Source organism: Manacus vitellinus, unplaced genomic scaffold (genome assembly GCF_001715985.3).
Source record: "Manacus vitellinus isolate BGI_N305 unplaced genomic scaffold, ASM171598v3 scaffold_0_pilon, whole genome shotgun sequence".
In the NCBI taxonomy this organism is placed as follows: domain Eukaryota; kingdom Metazoa; phylum Chordata; class Aves; order Passeriformes; family Pipridae; genus Manacus; species Manacus vitellinus.
Window position 1 is genome coordinate 52455421 of NW_021938789.1, and position 21409 is coordinate 52476829.

The window sequence follows — 21409 nt, forward strand, 5'->3', positions numbered from 1 at the left end:
GTACAACTACTTGAAAGGAGGTTGTAGCCAGGTGGGGATCAGTCTCAACAAGTCAAACAAATCATAACATGAGTAAATGGCCACAAGTTGTGCCAGGGAAGGTTTTGGTTGGATATTAGAAAAAATGTGTTCACCAAAAGGGTTGTCAAACACTGGAACAGGCTGCCCAGGTATTTAAAAGGTATTTAAAAGATGTGTAGATGTGGCATTGGGAACATGGTTTAGTGGTGGACATGGCAGTGTTGGTCTTTTCCAACCTAAGTGATTATATGTTTCCATATTAAGTTACTAGGTCACAAAAATGAAAGTCCTAGGTTCTCTCCAAGCACTAAGAACTTCCAAATTGATTCTCTTTTCTGCCGAGAAGTAGAGATGAATTGTTTTTCTTGACAGTAGTTGTGATAATCCCTCATAAAACTTCCTACTCTTTTTTGTAAAGAGTGTTTCTTCACACAGACATGCACACACCCCCCCAAAACGCACACATGCGTGCACATAGAGGTCATTTTGTGTAGTTATTGCTAATGGTAGTTTTCCTTTTCATTATTATGCATAAGGCTTTTATTTTATTTTCCTTTTCAATTTGCCCTTCTGAAGTTTCGTGCTGTTCTTGTTTTTTTCAGCATGCGCTGGATCTCCAGCTGGCAGTGGCAAACATCCTGCAATCTCTGGTGCACACGGAGAGAAACCAGCAAGTCATGTGTGAAGCCGGGCTCCATGCACGACTCCTGCAGAGATGCAGCGCTGCTCTGGCAGATGAGGACCACTCACTGCATCCACCACTCCAAAGGATGTTTGAAAGGCTGGCCTCCCAGGCTCTGCAGCCGATGGTGTTGAGGTCAGAAAGATAGCCTGGAAGTTCAGGTGGACTGAGCCCCCTGCCCGCGCTGTCGCTGGCTCACTGTAAATGGCTCGCAGTGTAAAGAGCCTAAGTGACCTGATGTGGTAGTTGACAGCATAAGATCCCATTTTGTTTCTCATCAAATAGACTGTCTTGCTTCTGTTAATCAGCATGTAACCCTGGAGACATTGGTATTTGGAGAGCAGGGAGAAGTATGGAGCAGGGAGATCTGGTGTTTTTCACAGAGATTGTACTGAAGTTAAATGATTGTTTTCTTGCTGCAAATCTTGAGAGGCTATCAAAAATGCTATCCCTGGCTATGTCCTCTGGAAGAGGATTAGAAAAACTTCATGCCAGCACTTTTATTTAGAACTTTATGTCTGTGAAGGAAATGCAGGAATGCGATACAAAAGGTATCTGGGGATGCATAGCTTTAGAAGGTTTATCTTTCTGCGTAAAAGCAGGCTTGAAAAGTTTATGAGCATATTATGAATCATTTGTTAAATACTCACACAGCTGTATGATAGTTTGGATTGCTTGTTAGATTCTGGGGAGACCTTCTTGAGACCTTTCAACATGAAAAGAAGGCTTAAAAGAATGACAGGGAGAGACTTCGTACCAGGGCCCATAGTGACAGGACCAGGACTGAGGGCTGGATTTAGACTGAACATAAGAAAGACATTTTTTACAGTGTGGTTGGTGAGAAAAAGCTTGTCCAGAGAAGCTATGAGTGCCCTGTCATTGGAATTGTTCTAGGTCAGGTTGGAAGGAGCTTTGAGCAAATCAATATAAGCGAAAGCTGTCCCAGCCCACAGCAGAGTGCTTAGACTAGATGACCTTTAAAGGTCCCTTCCAACCCAAACCATCCTGTGATTCTGTGATCTCAGCTGTAATAAGGAACTTAATTGTATTATCTCCTGTGGATTGCGGGCTGGCTGACCTGCAACCAGGACAGCTGCTCGGTTCACCTCAGTGGCATGGAGCTGTGTCAGAAGTGGTTCTGCAAGTGGACTTGCTGCTTGTCACATCACAGGACTTAGGCTTCTCTAAGCATAGATACCAATAGCCTAGGTAGCTGTATATATAGATAATATCGTTATCTATAGATGCAGATGTTGATAGCTGTGAAATCATTCCCCCAACCAAACAGGGCACAGGGATAAAACAAAGCTGAGGTCACTTACTTCAGCCTGTGTCTGCCTCTCCAAAGGAGTTCAGCTTGCTGAACATGCATCATTGAGTATCCTGATGTTCTCCTGTGGGGTACAGCAGCCTCCTGCCAAGCCTTTGGAATGAAGAGAAGGAAATTAGAAACTTTATCAAAATTGTTTGATTAGTTAAAATAATGTTGACTTTTTAGACTGTATGTTCAAACATTAAATAGTTTCAAATGGATCAAATATCTTTCTTTTAATTATTCATTGGTTTATTTTCTTACTTGAAAGTTATGTTTATTGCAAGTAATTCTTGTCTTTAAAAAAAAAAAGGGGTTAGATTTGGTGCCATTATGGGCAAATAAATAGACAAAATGATTTGCAAATTTTTTTATTCTCTTTCTTAGGGAATTTTTACGCTTGGGAAATCCTTTGAATTGCGGAGCCTGGGACAAAAAGCTGTTGAAGCAGTACCGAGTGCACAAACCCAGCTCACTGAGTTTTGAACCGGAAATGAGAAGTAGGTGCTGAAGTGCTAAAAATTTGTGTAAAGAATGCTTCTCTTATATCCCCCAATTGCATACTTGGGTAAAATCTGTAGATAACCATCCATAAAAGCTAAGTTCACCCCAACTTCCTATGAATGTGAAATCATCAGAACAGTTTGATTGGAAAAGTTCTAAAAGCAGAATGTAGTACTCTTATTTAATGTTTATCCAGCAAGATGATTATCATTTCTTATTTTAAGAACAGTACTGTTAAATATGGTAATAGTTTGCTTTTAAGTGTAGAGTAGATCCTGCATTTGTAGTTATTTAACATTATTTTTTTCTCAGATCCTTTCATGTGCACATCATGTTCTGAGACCCACAGTAAATCTGTGTAGTATCATCTCTCGTGGGTTCAGTAAGGTGTCAGATAAAATAGCTGCACTCTCTCCTATTGTTATCCATGAGGTGTAGAGCTTGGGAATAGCTGTTCATGTAGTATAGGAGAGTCTTGGTAAATTATAATACAAAGAAATTATTGAAAAGTTTCCAAAGCATGTGATACTTATTTCTATGTGTCAGCTGGGTCATTGTATGGCTCACTGTAACGCATAGTTAAAAATACCTTAGTAGAAATGTTTTAATTACTTGAAAAGGAACTAGGATGTATCCTAGGTGGTGTTGATTAAACATTAAATAATGACATAAATAAATTAATTAACCGAATTTGTGTTGTATCATTGTGTTCAGTACATTTTAGAAGAGGAGAGAAGAAGAGATTCACCTTATCCCTTGGCCAGAGCTTTAGTTAGTTAGCTACATTAGGGACCCTTTGCGGATGTTAGGAAATGGGATGGCCTCTTGGCTCAGTGTTTTGGCTTTACCACAAGCTTTCCATATTACATTGCACAAGATGCTCATCTTTTTGCCTGGGGTTGAGCGTTTTTATAATGGAAGCAATAGTTCCCAACCCATCACCTTCTGAGAGGCTGAACTAGTTGATGGTGTTTGACAATTCAGCTCTTGCATCGGAAGCACTACTTGAAAAGTCCGAATACAGTCTGAAAAGGCCTCCCTTTTGCAATGCTGTGTTGTTTCTTGGCTTCTACTGTAGATAGCATGGTTACCTCAATGGAAGGTCTGGGTTCTGACAGCGTCTTCGGCGTGCACGAAGACAGCCACTACCGGATAAGCAAGAGCCTGCTCAAGCCAGCAGAAGGGAGCACAGTACCCCTGACGAGAGTGAAGTGTTTGGTCTCCATGACAACCCCACATGATATCAGGCTTCACGGATCATCGGTCACGCCAGCATTCATCGAGTTTGACACGTCTCTTGAAGGGTTCGGGTAAGGTCCTGCGGTGCTCTCAAATAACATGGGGCAACACTGCAATGTTGTGTTACTTTCTTTGTTTTCAAATTGTAACTTTTAATAGGCTGTTTGCAAGCAAAGAACAAATGAATTCTTTAAAGAAGGGAAAGGAATACTTCAAGTCACATAAATTCATTCTCATTCGTTAATGCCTTGAGAGCAAATGCTTGCCATGTGTGAAAGTAGAAGTAGGTATGTATTTAAACATTGATAGGGCCCTCTCAGTTCTGGGTTTCACATTCCTTTTAAAACAAAGGAATGCATGCGTACCCTTGAAGGATTACTGGGATTTACGTATGACATTTGGATGGCCCAGTTGTTCTGAGACCCACCTAAAATTGCTGAAAAACTTGGAAATGTGGAAGTGGGCAAATCAGAAATACAAGTGAAGCAGACAAGGCAGCTATGATGAGTTCAAATAACTGAAAAAAGTAGTATTAACTGGAGACAGAGCCTGAATATCATGCTTAACTCATTTTTTTCTTTTAGCACCCAGTATCACTTACTGTTTTTCTCTCTCTAATTAAACACTTGCTGAATGAAGCACTTTATGAGGATCACGTAATATGATTTAACTTGACTATTCAGAAGGTTAAAACATTACACCATTCTTAGCGTCTGTTTAAGGAAAACATTTTGTCTTTTTGGTTACAAAAGTGGAATAGAAAACTCTGGATATTTAGGAGCTCTGTTGCTCTGCATTCTCTTCTCAGCTTTCCAAAGCAAGAATGCAACACCCATTTTACATCTAGCCTTCATATCCAATATAATCAGGGACAGACCTTGGTTTTTTTATAACAAATGCTATACTATAAGCTCTGTTCTACATCCTTCATAAGAAAAGAGAAAATGCTTGGAACCTAAGAACAACTTACAATAAGCTTGCAAAATGAATTGTCACTGTCATTGCTTCCAGAGATTTGTAGGTGCTGGTAATGAGTCCAAAAGTAACTCACATAATGCAGCTGTGACTTCTTGTAATTTCAGCAAGTCACCTAAGAAGGCTGCTGTAATCACTTAAAAAAAATCTAAAACTTTTTAGTTTGTTTTTAGGTGCCAAGAAGTTTCACGAAATCCACAGTTAGCGGACCCTTGCAAGTTACCTGCTTAGAGAGAACTTGCTTGTAGTACCATTGACCACGGGGAATTCACCCAGAGAACAACATTTTCAAGAGAGAGGAAGAAGTATATAATGACAACTGTAATCCAAAAGAAGATAGTGGTGACCAGAATCCTGGATTGTTGTTACTTTGGAGATGAGTGGTCAAGTTAACTCTTTATGGAGAGAGCAAAATAACTCTTAGCACTGTCAGGCAACTCAGCTACAGTATAAACAGGTGTAAATGTCAACAGAGTGATGACTCTCAACAAGTGGAAGAACCATCATCTTTCCTCCAGTAGGACTATCTATACACATAGATAAGCTGAACTCCTGTGGGCATTCACTCCATTTCGGATAGGTTGATCACTGAAACTCTTTTAGTACCTAAGGGAGGGACTCCTTATATTGGTTTCTGTTGTGTCCACAGCATCAGTGGATGTTGTAAGGACCAAACATTGCTAATTTGGTGAAATATGTTACTCTGAGAGCATACATCAAATAAGAACACCATAGTATGCAATTGCCAGATCTTTTGAATATTTAGCTGACCTCTTAGAGAGTCCAGAAAAACTCAAAGGCTGTAGTGAGTTATGGTTGCCCACAGAGGAGCATCTTACACAATGGAACCACATGGGCATCAGTCTCTATGCCTTTACACCAATAACATACACTGCCAGAGCTCTTCATGCAGGAGATAATTTAACCTCACAAAGAGGCTCTGCTGCTCACAAGGAGCAGTCTTGAGAATTCGTTTCTATTTTTCATTAATACATAAAGTCATGAAGAGTGATTGTGTGCTTATAATATATTTTCCTAGGCTATATTTTGTTTGTATTGAACTCCACTTATATTGACTTCCATAAACTCTGGTGTGTTGCTGGTCTTCTGTTTAACAGCTGCCTGTTCTTGCCAAGTTTGGCTCCCCACAATGCACCTACAAATAATGCTGTTACAACAGGACTTGTTGACGGTGCAGTTGTTAGTGGAATTGGAACTGGTAAGTACTCAAGTATGACTGTCAGCGGTGTTTTGTATCTGATGTTTAGTTCTCTTATGTCTTTGTTAGCTGTGAAGTTGGTGTTGAACACTGTGCACTCATAATCGAGAACTTCTTGTGTCTTTTTCTGTGCGTGTGTTCTTGCCCCCAGGGCAATAAAAAGCAATATAAAATACAAACCTGTGATTGCTTTAAAACACAAGGCTCTCAGCAGGTGAAATTGTAATCAGGCAAGCATATGAATAATGAACCTAGGTGCATTAAGAAAAAGTTGAGGTAGTAGTGTGAAGAGCATAGGAAACATGGAATTAATTATGATGCCGTACTTGCGACTTTATTCTGCTGAGTTCTTGACTGCATTGATTACAGGTGTAATTGCACACATCATCACAAAAATCTCATCAAAATTGTTTGCTTTACATGTTGTTATAGGCTATTCACCCTGCAGGAACCTGGTGTGCTGTCTAAAAACTAAGTTGAAGGTTTACTGCAGTAAGACAGAATTAGTGGGAGCACCCTAGGAGAGATGAAATAGAGTCAGATGTTTGTGGTGGAGAGATACTCCTCAACAGAGACTTCTTCGGCAAGTCACACCTATGGAAGAAGCACCTTATCATGATATTAACCATTTCTGAGTGCCTGATCCTTTTCCACTTTTTTAGTCTAGGGAACTGAAACTGGGTTGCTCTGAACAAACGCAGCTTCAGAGTTGATTTATTTATTTTTTTTTTTAGAATAGGAAGGAATAGTGGGCAATTCTTGCTTTACTTTGTTTTGAAAGAAACCCCTCTGAGCTAGCTTTATGTGGCTTTTCCTGCAAACTTGAGTCAGAAATGTAAGTAACACTGAAGTCCAGGAAGGAAAAGTTTGAGAAGGCAGAGCTGATGTCAGATACGGAAAAAGAAACAGGTAGATATCCTAAGTACTACCTACTGCAACTGTGTAATGGGCTTTCTTTTTTGATTTTAGGTGAGAGATTTTTCCCACCACCGTCTGGTTTAAGCTACTCAACTTGGTTTTGTATTGAACATTTTAGTACCCCTCCTAATAACCATCCTGTGAGACTTCTGACTGTAGTGCGTCGTGCAAACTCCTCAGAGCAGCATTACGTATGCCTTGCCATTGTCCTCTCGGCAAAGGACCGGTCACTGATTGTTTCAACTAAAGAAGAATTGCTTCAAAATTATGGTAAGAGTTGTGTCATGTCATCAGCTAATGCTGACAGTATTTTGGGGATGCTATAGCAAGTTTATTTTAAACCTGGTGTCGAGAAGAATCTTGTCTGATGTAACTTTTGTTGCAGCTTCACCAGTTCCTAGTGGGTTTTGACCATGGAAAAATGTAAAATTTGATCATTCATGTAGAAATTAGGGAGCCTTTATAATTTCCAAATAAGATGTCTGTATATAAAGAAAAAAGTTTGCCAAAGTACTATATATTCATTACATTATGGTTTTGAAAGGTTTTTGCCTTTTAATTATCTTGTAGTGTTCATTTTAGACATCATGTCTCGAGGTGCAAATTTCAACTGTCTTTGCGTTGAAGAAGTTTGGAAATAGTAAACTAATGGGTTGTGAAGGTTTTTTTCTGGATAATCCCAGCACTGGAGGGCTGTTTGAAGGCAGTCAATCATTCATTGCATGTTTTAATGCTGTGATCAGTTTTCAGAAACAGTTTGTAGCTTCATTCAGTATCTGTGACCAAAGGTGGAATTACAAGAGATGTAGTGAAGATCTAGGTGAAGCTGGTGATGCCAGTAAATCTGCTAGAGAACACTGTCAGTGCAGTCAGGGGCTTCAGGATTAGCCATCTCCTCTCTCCTGCCTTGTCCTCCATCGGAGCCTCCCAAAGTGGTCAGTTTTGACAGGCCAGTTTACACACTGGGCCTATGGAGGGAACTGAGAGGAGTAGGACAGCCTTCTGCATGTGTTTCAGGGTTAACTCTTCACCAGACCAACACACTGGGTTACAAGTGGTTATCAAAAATCTGCTCCTGCTTTTTTTCTTTCCTTTTGAGTAGCAGGCACTAATAAAGAATTTATACAACTGTTGTTATTAAAAAAAACCCAAAACAACACAAACAGCTAAGTGGACTGTTACCAAGAAAATAAGGAGTATTTTGTAAGCAGGCATTCACATCATTAATGGCAGCAGTCTCCCTCACTAGAAGTCAGGTTCAAAATCTGAAACTTGGGAGCTGAAAACCCCTAGTATGAAGGAGGAATTAAACCTATTAAATTACAGAGGTACTGGCAGCTTTTTCTTTCTCAGAAGACTGAATTCTTAGAAAATGAAACAAGTTTATCTTCATATTAACTGCTTTAGCCTGCAGTGGAGCTATAGATCATACGGTTTCAGTTTGTAAGCCCTTACTGTAAGTCCTTGAAAGAGATTGGATTTGAAGAGGCTTTGTCAGAAAAGATCTGAAGTTGTCCAGCTAAAAGACTGATTTTTAATTGGACCAGGATACTTTGCTTTACTTGAGTGTTACCCTGTTGTGGCTAAATCATAACTGGTGGTTTTACCATCAAGTGCTGAGCAGGTGAGTACCTGAGGAACTGAGATGACAGGCCCACTAACACAGGGACTGGAAGTGCTGGCAGTCTGTTGTAAGAATAGATGAGGTGGTTTAAGGACTGGGTAAGCAAGAATTATTCTCAAAGATGTTTTGCTGAGAGAACTTGAGATTATTTTTGTATCTGAAAGTTAGTTCCAACTACTTTGCTTTTATGATTTTCCTTGTGCTATTTCTAAAGAAATGAGTGTTCTCTCTGTTCAGGCAGCTGTTGTGGTTAAGGGGATTAATGGTTCCTTTTCCTTCAGTATGAAAGAATGAAGAGAGATCTGAAAAGTTCCTGTTTTCTGTCAAACTATTCCCTGGGCTTTCTTTTTTTTTATTTTATTTTCAATCTTTTTTTGTTGGGGGGACTTTCAAGTAAAGTGTGGGTCATTCTGTTTTGTGATGGAGAGTTAATGCACCTGCAAACTGATCTTGCCCTCTGGCATGAAGTCAAAGGATGCCTTTTGGAGAAATTAAAAAACTCCGTGCTGAGGACTAAAAAGTATTTCAACAGTCAGGAGAGGAGAATTGGGCACCCATTAGTGAAAAAAGTCCTGGGAAATGCTTGAAGGGTGTGGATGGGTGAATTGGGGTTGGGTGGTCAGCAGCCCCTGTGGAGGCTGGGAATGTGTTCCTGTGTCCATGTGTCTGGAAGGCTGGCATCTGTCTGTGACTCCTCTCACTGTTGGTGTGATGGTGTCCACCAGAGCTGTCGGTGCCGTTTGCCTCATCCCACAGCAGCTGGTGCTTGCCCTGACTCAGTGACCTCTACAACCAGGGCTCCTGGAGGTGGGAAGGGAAGGGCAACTCGCTGTGGTTACAGGACTGAAATGGAACAAATAAGGCATCGCGAGGTCTTTGGTTTGACTTGGGCAGAAACGTCTCAGTCCTGAGCTACCCCTTCAGTAGCAGTGCTTCAGAAAATTAATTTTCCTTAGAACTGCAAAAAGGGAACAAGAAAAGCCACCGTGCTTAGGCTTGAATTACAAGTACCCTCGGTTTGTGCTTCATGTATGTCTTGCCAGCCAGACATCCTGTTTGTGGCTTTTATTAAGGAAAAATGTCTCAGGCTTTCAACCTCATCTTTAACTTCACTTATGCTTTGTGATTTAGCATGATTTTGATGCAGACACTTTGAAAGGCAATCTTTTCACTTGTGTTTTCTTTTATGTGTGACCTAATGGTTCAAGCAATATAGTGATAAGTTCATACTGAGTTTTTGGCCAGGTGCAGGGGATCAAGAGGAGGCTTCTGTGGGGAAAGGGCCAGTGCTGCCCCATGGCACATATAGCTGGGTTTGACCAGCTCCACAGCATATTCCCTGCAGGACACAGCTGAGTCCAGCAACCAGGCTGGGGAAAAAAGAGTGAAACACTTCATGGTGCAAGGAATAAGGGGAAAAAATGTGAGAGAAAGCACCCTGAGGACATGAAGGTGAGAGCAGAAGGAGGGGAGAGGGTGTTAGAGGCACTGGAGTGGAGATTCCCAGTGGCTCTTGAAAGAACCACACTGGAGCGCTTAGTGGGACCTGTGGAGGAGACCATGGTGGAGCAGGGAAAACTAGGAGGAGAATGTCTGGAAGTATGGGTATCCTTCTCCCCACAGTGTGAGAAAAGTGAAAAAAAAGCTCTGTGGGTTTGGAGAGACATCTTTTTATTTCTTTGTGACTACTGCAGTAAATATAAAAACTTGTAAATAGAAAAACAGCAGATCTTTCTGTGACTTGCATGGTGGCATGAGAAAGTTAGTAAATACTTGAGGAAACTAGTAATTCCAGGTAAAGTTTCAAAGGGAGGGGAGAAGGTCAAAAGTCTAAAGTCTGAACGTATCCTGAGAATTTTCTTAGAGAAGGCAAAGGAAGTGGAGATCTGTTGCTGATAATACCAAAACTGTAATGGTTTGTTAACATGCAAGTATTTCAGGATGGTCAACCTGTCAGACTGGGACTATTTGGTCTGAATACTTTCCCAAAAAATCTGATTTCATTCTTCAATTCTTGTATTTGAAAGTCTAAAGTAATACTTTTTAATTGTATGGCTTTATTCTTATATTGCTGTGGTTTTTGTTAATTACATGCTTTCAAAAAAGTTGGCTTTAATGTACTGCTGTAGTTCATATTGCATAAATTCTGATTACATATTTGTCTGTTTTAAGCTCTTACTGGTGCCCACTAACTGGTACTTTCCTTTAGTTGATGACTTCAGTGAGGAATCATCATTTTATGAAATTCTTCCATGTTGTGCCCGTTTCCGCTGCGGTGACCTCATTGTGGAAGGCCAGTGGCATCACCTAGTTCTGGTCATGAGTAAAGGCATGCTGAAGAACAGCACAGCTGCTCTCTACCTCGATGGACAGCTTGTTAACACTGTTAAGGTAATATAAATCTTTCAAACCTCATTTTTACTGCTTGGAGTGATTTTTTCTCTCTCTGTGCATAGTATGTGCACAAAAACCCCACAAAAAATCAAGAACAAAACAAACCAGCACCATCCCCTCTCCCCCCAGCAAAAAAAAAACAAAAACAAACTCCCCCCCCAAAAAAACCCAAAAAAACATCGTTTGTCAAGTATAGGCTTTAAGGGAGAAAGCAAAACCTGGTCTGGGGTGTAAATTAGCTAATGTTACTGTACACAGGTACAACCATATGTTGTCTTTCAAAGTTTGCCTTCCAGTATTCCTTTTACAGAAGGAGGACTGTAGTAACTTCTTATGCTAATAACTGTGATACATGAGCATGTATCTGGCCATCTGTCTTGTCATACATTCAATACATTGTCATACATTCAATAGCTGGTAACACAATTTTTACAATGCAGATAGAAAAGGCCTGTGAGATTATTACTGTCATTATATATAGGCCGGGATCTTACTCATGTATTTGCTTTATGGTTTGAAAAATATTACCTAATTTAGTTCATCACGTTTGCACTTTAGCTCAAAGCAGTATAATTACCAAAGGTATGTTTTCACTGGGTGAAAAAGGAGAAACAACACAACTTTGAGGTTGTCCTACTGTTTTTGTAAAAAACAATGATGGTCATAGAGCACCATGTTTTTAGAATCAAGATACAACCTCTTTAAGCACAGAATCCGCATATTCTCATCCTGTGTTTTCGTACACAACTTCATCTTTTGAAAGCCCCTTAGCTTCTGGTCTTTGCATTTACTTTCAGTTTAATGTTTTTCGCTGCCTGTTTCAACACAGTATCAGAAGACCATATGTTACATAGCAGCTGTCTGATACATCCCCTGGCGTGCAAAAACGCTTTCCCGAATTTCTGATCTTGTCGTCGCGGTACCCGTGCTCTCTCAGTAACTTCCCCATGTTTCTCTCCTTTGCAGCTTCACTACATTCATAGCAGTCCCAGTGGCTCTGGTTCTGCCAATCCACCTGTGGTCAGCACTGTCTATGCCTACATTGGCACCCCGCCCGCCCAGCGCCAGCTCTCGTCCTTGGTGTGGCGTTTGGGCCCTACGCATTTCCTGGAGGAGGTTTTGCCTGCCCCAGGAATCAGCACCATTTATGAGCTGGGACCAAATTACGTCGGAAGCTTCCAAGCGGTATATGTACCATGTAAGTACAGTTCACGTGGCAGCTGGTCACTTGGCCTGGGTGTAGTGGAATCTTTTGTGTGCAGAAGAGGTGAGAGAGTATGCAGTGGCAGAGAGGAAAAGCTATGACTGTTCACAGGAAGAAGATTAGTAGCTGCTATTGAAGACAGTGATAGAAATCCAAATTACTGTTTTAACATACTTCTGGTAGTTCTTGTACTGAGATATGATAGATAGAAGTGCTTGTGTTCCTCACTTCGGTTTTAAACTAGTTGGAAACGCTTAAAGCTGTCATTATTCGTACTGTATATTATATTTATCTGTAGAAAGTGAAATTAGAAAGGCATTTTAACCTGTCAGCTTCTGGTGATAACTCTCATTTGCTAATCTGCAATCTGTTCTGTACTTCAAGCACAGCTGTCTTGAAATGTCATTCGTAAGGCCCAAATGGGTCAACTGAGGAAAAAAATGTTAAAAAGGCAGAGATTGTGGTGCAGCAAATAGTTTTTAAGTATTTAAACCTTTAAATATTCGTAGCTAGCAAATATGAGCAATTTTAAGTGTTCTTCTCTGAAATTGAGGGAAGTGCAACACAAAAAGATTTAAATAACCTTGTTAGAAACGTGTGTCCATAGCCCTGTTTTAGAATATGCAGACACCCAAATGAACTATTCGTACCCAAGTGAGATTTGACAGACTTAACAAATTATGTAGACACCCAGCTTCTCTCTTTCTGTGTTAGGTGAGGATCCTTCATGCTTTTCTAATTCCATTCCTGTGGTTCACCAGAGTTGCACCTTTTGACCTGACAGGAGCTGCAGAAGTGAATTTCTCTGTTGAACCTTTAAGTGCTGAGTTTTGCATGCTTCCTCTGAGGTTGTAGACAGCTGTCAATCACAGTGCTTGCAGTGCCTCACAAGAAGCATCCACTTTCAGAGCAGTGGATAGAAAATATTAAAGATACGGTTATGTATTCTCCTTGAATCTTGCATCTTTTGTACCATCCTAAAGCGGTTTTTCTAGTAAACCATTGTAGAAAGTCTTTTCACAGGCAGAGATGCAGATGTACCCAATACTTCTCTGCTTTTTGATTACTTTGCTTTCCTTCAGATGGGAAGTGAACAGCCCTTAGGCTGGACAATATTACATCTCAGCTATTTGTCAAATCTTTCCTCTATACTTATTCTGCAATATAAATTTCTTAATTTTACTCTTGAAACTGAAAAGGAAAACAGTGGTGTTACTGAAATGAACTTTTATTTTGTCTTTAAGGCAAAGATTCGAAGTCTGAAGGAATCAATCCATCTCCAATATCTTTGGTACCAGAAGAGAAGGTGTCTTTTGGTCTCTATGCACTGTCAGTTTCTTCATTTACAGTGGCAAAAATAAGGAAAGTTTACAACAAGTTGGACAGTAAAGCTATTGCCAAACAGGTACGTTGGGAAATTAGTTGGTTAATGTGCGTGACTTGTTCCTTTCTTTTAACTTCTTTGAAGACAATTTAGTCAATGCAACCAGGAACAATAATGTACTTGTCAGAAAAGTTGTCCATGATGACTGTCGTGTTTGGCAGGGGGGAGGAGAGGGGGAGAAAGAGGAAGACTGTAACCCTAGATTCTATTCATATTCTTGAAATTACTCCTAAATTTTATACACATTCTTGGATTTACTGTTAACCATGTATCTTAGCACCTTTTGGGGGTATTTTGGCTTTTTGATGTAGATGATAGTTGTACTCCTATAGAAACACAGTTAAGATTATATTGTTCAACAATATTTCTACTGTTGCATATAACAGAACTGATAGATTACTCCTCTAGCTGTGATTCACATCTGGGAACCAGAACATTAGTTTACTTTTTCTTCAGAGTACATTAAAAATCAGTGAATTTTTAGTTCAAAAGAGCATCTATGAGAAAAGGCTGAGAGACTTGGCCTGGCCCAGCCTGAAGAGGCTCAGGAAGACCTTATTGGCAGCCTTTCAATACCTGTGGGAGGCTTATAAGAACGATGGAGAAAGACTTTTTACCAGGGCCTGTAGTGGTAGGACAAGGGGCAGTGATTTCAAACTGGAAGAAGCTGGATTTAAATTAGGCATAAGGATGAAGCTTTTGATGATGAGGGTGGTGAGGCACTGGAAGAAATTACCTAGAGAAGCTGTGAATGCTCAGTTCCTGGAAGTGTTCGAGGTCAGGCTGGGTGGTGCTTTGAGCAACCTGATATAGTGAAAGATGTCCTTGCCCACAGCAGGGGGATTGAACTAAATTATTTTTAAATGTCCCTTTCAACCCAAACTCGTTCTATGGCCTGGTGGGATTGTTTTAGTAGTTAGACTCATCTTCCTTAACCTTTGAGACTGGAGATTTCTCTTAACTTCAGAGAGTGTCTTAATGACTCTAGTTCTCTTTTGTTATATGTTACTCTTTATCACAGGAGGAAAATACAGAAGTTATGTCTAGATTTGCATTAAAAAAACATCTTCACTTCAGCCCCTGCTTTTTTTTCTTGTTTTCTTCAGCTGGCGATTTCTTCTCATGAAAATGCCACGCCTGTGAAGCTGCTCCATAACTCAGCAGGACATTTGAATGGACCAGCACGCTCCATTGGTGCAGCTTTGATAGGGTATTTGGGTGAGTTGAGTACTTGAGAATTATGTTCAAAAATTATTAATTACTTGTCAATAAAAACTTAGGTCTAGAAGATAAATCATGTAATTGATGAATGGTGCATTCATGTGGTATAATGGTGCATTGTTATATTTATTGAACATTTTTATATTCCATGGAAATACTATTATCTTTTTTTGCTAGCATAGGATGCTTGTTTCAGTTTGTATAATGTATCATTATGAAAATATATTTAATTACTTTACCTTAGGTCATAAACTATTTTCCAGTGCAATATATTTCCTTCACATCCTTTTCTGAGGTGTCATAGTTCTTCTAGTGACATTCATTTTGTAATTCAAGCAATGCTAAAATGCAAAATACTTTTATATTTTCACAATTATTTCCTGCAGAAATTAGATTTTATTTTGCTTTAATTTATTTTCTCTGCCTATGCTTAGGAGTAAGAACATTTGTCCCCAAGCCTGTTGCCACTACACTGCAGTACATTGGTGGAGCTGCTGCTATTTTGGGACTTGTAGCCATGGCATCAGATGTAGAAGGGTTGTATGCAGCTGTGAAGGCCTTAGTCTGCGTGGTAAAGAGCAATCCACTGGCCAGCAAAGAGATGGAAAGAATCAGAGGTTATCAGGTATGTAAGAAATGTCTTAAAACAGATCACGCTGATTGAATTTCACTGTCTGTCACAGCAGTTCCCATGGAAATTCCTTGTGTTGTGGTAGCCTGAGTTTCTGTTCTTAAGTTTACTGAGCTCTTGGCTAATTAGCACAGATGAGTTATTTAGGATGGCTTTTAAAGGAGAGGGGGGAAAGTGTCTTTGCCATGCCCTTGTGCACATTTAGGTGCTTTGGTGAAACTGAGCCTTCATTAACAGCACATAAGAGCACAACTGTGGTACTTAGATGGTTCTTTTTCCATGATTTTCAAACCCACCTCTGCAAGCCTAGGAGCTTCTGTCTCTGTGATCTGCCAGCAAGAGAGGAGGATAGGGACACATGAAGCAAACCAAACAAGTGGACTCCTAGAATCATCATTCTGAGGCGACTGCACAAACTTTATAGTTGGTGATGCTGTTTGCTTTCAAGCTGAAGACTTATTACTTCTCCATCAGAATGGGGAAAGGGCAGTCAGTTATGCAGAAGGATTGGTTGACTGACTTGGAAAGATCTTCACATGAGCAATGAATTTTATGTTTCTCATGAAGACTGCTTTACTGAAATGGAAAGTTCTGTGGTTTGGGCAGCACATTTACAAACCTTGTGGTGTTAATGCCTGGTATAGTTACGTCAAAACATATTATTCCAAGTAGCCTGTTGCAGACCTTGGCTTACATTGACCAAACAAACTGAGACAGTGTCCTCCTTGTACCATAAGTAGTCAGTGGATCATCACATATGACCTTACATTCCACTTGTATTGACATCACCAAATAGTGTGGTTTGAGAGAGATTCTTCAACTGTGACTGACTGCCAGAGGGCTGAGAGGTGTGTGTGTGCACCTAATCCTCAGGACCTAGATACTGTCTGCAGTGTAGAACAGATGTTTTATGAACTGGAGGGTGTCCTGGATATGCCCCTTTTGTAGCCAGCTGTAATGCCACTTTCAAGCCCTTTTATCAAGAGTATCAGACATACTTTAAGGGCCTTCTAAGAAGGGATGCAGACATTCATCTCTACTCTTTGTGCTTAGACAACATTGCTGTGTGCTCATTGGCTGCTAATTCTTTTTCTGTTTACTTGTTCCAGTTGCTGGCAATGCTGTTAAAGAAAAAACGATCCCTTCTGAACAGCCACATCCTCCATCTGACCTTTTCCTTGGTGGGAACTGTTGATAGCGGGCATGAGACATCCATTATTCCAAATTCTGCTGCCTTCCAGGATCTGCTCTGTGATTTTGAAGTATGTAAAGCTGCACAGAGAAGTGGTGATGATGCTGGATAGTGATTACCTTAAATATTGAACAGCAGCAAACTAGGTTGTTATGCTGAGAACTTACTGTTTCTCACATAGTACAATAAAGCAGCTGAGCAACAAGATTATTGGTGACTTTTCCTGCTGAAATGGCTTGAATCACTGCAGAAGCACTGAATGGGTGCCACAGATGTTTCTGCTTTTTGTTGTTTTAGAGGATACATTTTGTAGTTTTTGGTTCATGAACTTCTTTTAACCTTTGTGTTCTACTGCAGTACATGTATCAAGGCATGAAAGATGCACTGAAAATAACAGTAAGAGGTAAACTTTCAACAGAAAACATGGTAATCATTTTATCATACATCTCCTGCAGGAGTAGTAAGGGAGTTAAAACTCATCTTGCACAACCTATGAAATATTTAAGTGTTGTTAAACTAAGGAAAGTAGCAAAGTTGAGAAGGAAATGCTAGTGTGCTAGAGGGTGATAAACGATTCGTAGACCTTGTCCTTTAGCGTTTGCTCCTTTGGTATTATCTGTACCTAACACAGACTGAGTAAAAGAATTCTGACTCACATATACTAAAATAAATAAATAAAAATACTACTAACGCTACTAAGCTAGTTATAGATACTGACTTAATATCACAAGTCCATCTTGCACAAATGACTTTACAGACTTAACCCATTTCCTTTTTTTAGATGTCTATTTGAGGGTTTCAGAGCACTCCTGGAAACGTTATGGAAGGGTCTTGTCTATGAAAAACTCTCCTGCTGCTTACTATAGCATTTATTTTAATAAAATCAACTGATCTTGTTAGGTTTGCTTTTTCTTGACCTTAAAGGTCTTCAATGCACCCAACGCCCCCACTTGTCAAAATCAACAATATGCTGTAATTGTGACACATAGAAAGAGGAAATGAGCCTCGGGTTTTTTAACTTTAGTGGGGTTCTAAACCAGAGGAAATTTGTCATCCAACAAAGTTTCCTTTTTTTTTTTTAAGTGTAATGTTAAAACTAGGTATAAGCTTGTGCTGTGTCTAAACATAGGTTTTTCAGTATCATGTGACTAGTTAATCTTTAATAAACCTTATAAGTTACAAAAATGCTTCCTTTGTCCTCAGAAATTAAACATAGACTTAATATAAGTTACTTCATCTGCAAGAGATGATGTTTGCAGTAGAGATCTTAAGTTAGGTGAACGCTTAGCAGAGAAGAGTGTGAATCACAGCCCAACTGCTTCTACAGTGAGACTGTAAATGAATTCTGCTGAAGACTACTCTTCTGTCTTTTTTTTCCCCTTTTTGTTTTCTTTCCCCCATAAAAGAACCAACTGAGAAATTTCATCAGTGGTGTATAGTCACTCAGAAGCAACTATAAAAGGTCCAATTTGTTGTTGTTTAGTTTGTGCCTCTCTTTTTTCCCTGAAGACCAACTGATGAATGAATCCACTTAACAGATTAAAATAAATTTAAAAATGTGCAGGCAGTAGGTCTGTGAGTCACTAAGAAGAAACTTTTTTTGATTTAGTTGGTTTTTTTGTTTGTGGGTTGGGTTTTTTTGAAATTATTTATTTTCTTCTGCATTCAGAAATCAGTGACCCAAGCATTTCACTTAAATTGGATAAATTAGATGTTCTTACTCATGCAGAACAGGGAAATTAAAAGATTTGTTCTCATCATTTTAGATTATAAGATTAGAAGAAAAGCAAAAGCTAGAAACATTTTTATTTAAGCCAGTTTTATACACCAGAGCACAAGTATTAATTATGCTTTGTTCAATGGCAAGTCAATTTTAAGATTGGCAGCTGTAACTGAGCTTTCTGGCTTTTATATCTTTTATTTCTTCTATTGATTGAACAATCAATTTGTTTTGTTTTGTTTGTTGGTTTGGGGTTTTTTTTGCTAGGGAATCTAACTAATTTAACTGCAGGAAATGCTGGGCAAAAAAAAATCAAAATCAGGGAAGACCTTGAGTTTAATCTAGGCAGAGGATAGTAAGTTAATTTTACAAAGACAAAAATCTTCAGTTAAGCCAAATAAACTTAACACAGCGTTTCACATCAGCCTTGTAAACCCCAATAACTGCTTCGCACCATCTGTTTAAAGAGGTGTTCCAGACAATTGTGTAACTTTTTGTCTAGAACTCTTTAGAAGTTTGCAGCATGATACACTGACAAAGAATATAATATGTTTGGAAGTGTGCATTTTTTTTATGGACAGGTAAATAGTCGTGTACAAGAACAATTTTAATCTCTTCAAGCCTTTCATAACCTTTGGTACGTTAATGTCCTTTTTTATTCTACAAGTCAGTTTGTGTACCCAACACATCATTGTTTATTCTGTATTTCAGGTCTGGCTTCATGCACCCTATGAGCTTCATCTGTCATTATTTGAGCACTTCATTGAACTTCTCACTGAGTCAAGGTACGAGCCAATGCAAACCTGGTAATGGGACTTACAGGATTAGGTAATATGTAGAGGATGCCCCAATTTTAAATTGCCACCTCCTTTCTTTCCTTCTTCCAGCGAAGCAGCAAAGAACGCAAAGTTAATGAGGGAATTCCAGCTCATCCCAAGACTGCTCCTGACTCTTCGAGACATGTCTCTGTCCCAGCCCACTATTGCTGCAATTAGTAATGTGCTGAGCTTTTTGCTTCAAGGCTTCCCTAGCAGCTATGACTTACTCAGGTATCCCACACCTGTGATAGTTCTGTCTTTCTTGTTTTTATTATGTTAATGATCTCTGTCAAAAATACTTAATGGTCATATGGCCTTGGAGTGTGTAACATGGAATGCTCATGAACTGATTTTTTTTGTTTTGCTTCTCGAAGAACTAGACTGAACTAGACATAGCCAGTATGTTAAAGCCTTGATTTGCATATTATTTTCAGTTTGTATCTGATCAAGTATGACTGGATTATCAAAGTGGCTTAATGTTCTACAGGTGAGAAGTTAAAGGTGCTGAATTGCAACTCCCTTGTTCGTGTGAAGCACTGAGCACTTCTCTTAAATACCATTATTGAATATTGAATATTATTAATATTACTTGAGATGAGCTATAATGATACTTCAGGTTAAAGTGCAGTTTTAATTACTATCCTGAGTGAAAGGTTTAGTTCCAGATTTTTTCTTAATCATCACGGTATAAAAAAATATTTAAGACTGTCAGATACGTTACCATTAATTCAGACTGATGGAAATTACACCAATTATTGCAATTCATACATACAGGAGTATATGAAATGCTTTAAAATTAGTTGAACTCCTTGATAACGTGATTTTTCTCCTCTCCCATTTCATTATAAAGAAAATGGATAAATTATTGCAGGGTTTGGGAGTTCTTTGCATACAAATGGTCATGTTTTCAGCTTCTCACTTTAAGTACAATTATAGGTGTCAGAAGCCTCAACCTGAACATCTGACCTGTCTTTGTTTTAATTATACAGAAGAAAAAAATTATTCAAGAATATAACCATTGATTTTAAGCTTAAATGGTTACAGAACAAATTGTAGGATGCCTGTCTGAATTTTCCTTGTTTTCCTTCCTGGAAATAAAAAATGAAAAATATTGCATAACTTGGGAAAAGTTACACTGGCTAGGGATCATTTCAGGTTAGTTGCAGCAGAAAGGGGAATATATTGCATCTCCTTTCTTTGAGTACATCAACGTCTTGTCGTGGAAAACCATGACCTTGTGTTACATAACCTCAAGCTATAGACATAAATGTTATTCCAGAGTTGAGTAACCACTGTAATAATTGATGTAATAATTGTTCATCTGTAAAGAGTTGAGAATAATGTTTTTGCTCTCCTGTCTTTAACTTGAGGTGTTCATTTTACTAGGACTTGGTGATATCTCTGTTTCCTTTCTTGAATCTTAGCATTTTCTGGGTCCCTTGCCTACAGACTTGTCTGCAAAGATTCCATTAATTACAACAAGTTAATTTGTGTTTTGGCTAGTTACTTTGATTAGAGATGATTTTCCTCAATCTTTAGATGTGAGAAAGCTGACATTTCGGGATATCACCCTGTCACTAGTGTCACAGTTTTATATTTAAGGTGAATTATTGATAGATGAGAGTGCATCTGTCATACCAGTGAGTGATGTTTTTTCTATATACGTCAAGGTTTGGACAGTTCATCTCTTCCACTTTACCTACGTTTGCAGTCTGTGAGAAATTTGTGGTCATGGAAATAAACAATGAAGAAAAGCTTGACAGTGGTAAGTGTTGACATCACTTAGAAGCAGTAGAATAAAAATACTTTGTGATCTCTTCTGTGCTTGAACACATGAAACGTAGAAATAGTGCCGTTAGCAATGTCATAATTTTGTTATAACCTGGCTGCCCATTAGTACTGGTACTTTGGTTTTCAGTATTGAGTGCAAAGCAGAGCAAAACCTTTTCAGCTTTCTTTTGTTTCCTTTCCTTCACTGTATAGTTTTGTTCTCTTTCCTCCACTTGCTCCTTCAAATCAGCTGTGCATCTCTGCTTCTTTGGGAGGAAAGGGAAAAAAAAGGCAACTTGTTACTAGGTGCATCTTTACTAGGTGCATCTTCCCTCCAGGTGTAGAAGAAGTGAAAGAATTAACTAAGACAGCCTAGTTATTTTTCTTAGGAAAAAAAAATGTTATTGTCCTTCAATAATTTTTATATTGAGTTATATTGAATATATTGAGACCATTTCTAGCCTTGTTTTCCTTAAGATAAAAGGCTTATGCAGTTGCATTTTCCATCAGTCTCCCTGAGCAGAAATGTTTTAGTCCCACAGTAAATGTCACCCAAATAACTAGAAGGAGTACCTAAAGAT

The 21409-nt window shown here is 39.1% G+C and overlaps 1 protein-coding gene across 8 annotated transcripts in view; it reads left to right on the forward strand.

Annotated features, from left to right (window-relative positions):
* Positions 1-21409, forward strand: part of WDFY3 (WD repeat and FYVE domain containing 3) — a 132558-nt gene that overhangs the window by 64258 nt on the left and 46891 nt on the right. For all 8 annotated transcript variants that reach the window (XM_018073410.3, XM_018073365.3, XM_018073382.3 and 5 more), the window contains 14 exons: positions 624-838; positions 2403-2515; positions 3598-3829; positions 5852-5952; positions 6922-7140; positions 10704-10885; positions 11855-12086; positions 13337-13497; positions 14583-14694; positions 15132-15322; positions 16438-16590; positions 18952-19025; positions 19128-19289; positions 20729-20823. In XM_018073410.3, the coding sequence (XP_017928899.1) occupies positions 624-838; positions 2403-2515; positions 3598-3829; positions 5852-5952; positions 6922-7140; positions 10704-10885; positions 11855-12086; positions 13337-13497; positions 14583-14694; positions 15132-15322; positions 16438-16590; positions 18952-19025; positions 19128-19289; positions 20729-20823 (2242 nt within the window). The remainder of the gene's footprint in view (positions 1-623; positions 839-2402; positions 2516-3597; positions 3830-5851; positions 5953-6921; positions 7141-10703; positions 10886-11854; positions 12087-13336; positions 13498-14582; positions 14695-15131; positions 15323-16437; positions 16591-18951; positions 19026-19127; positions 19290-20728; positions 20824-21409) is intronic.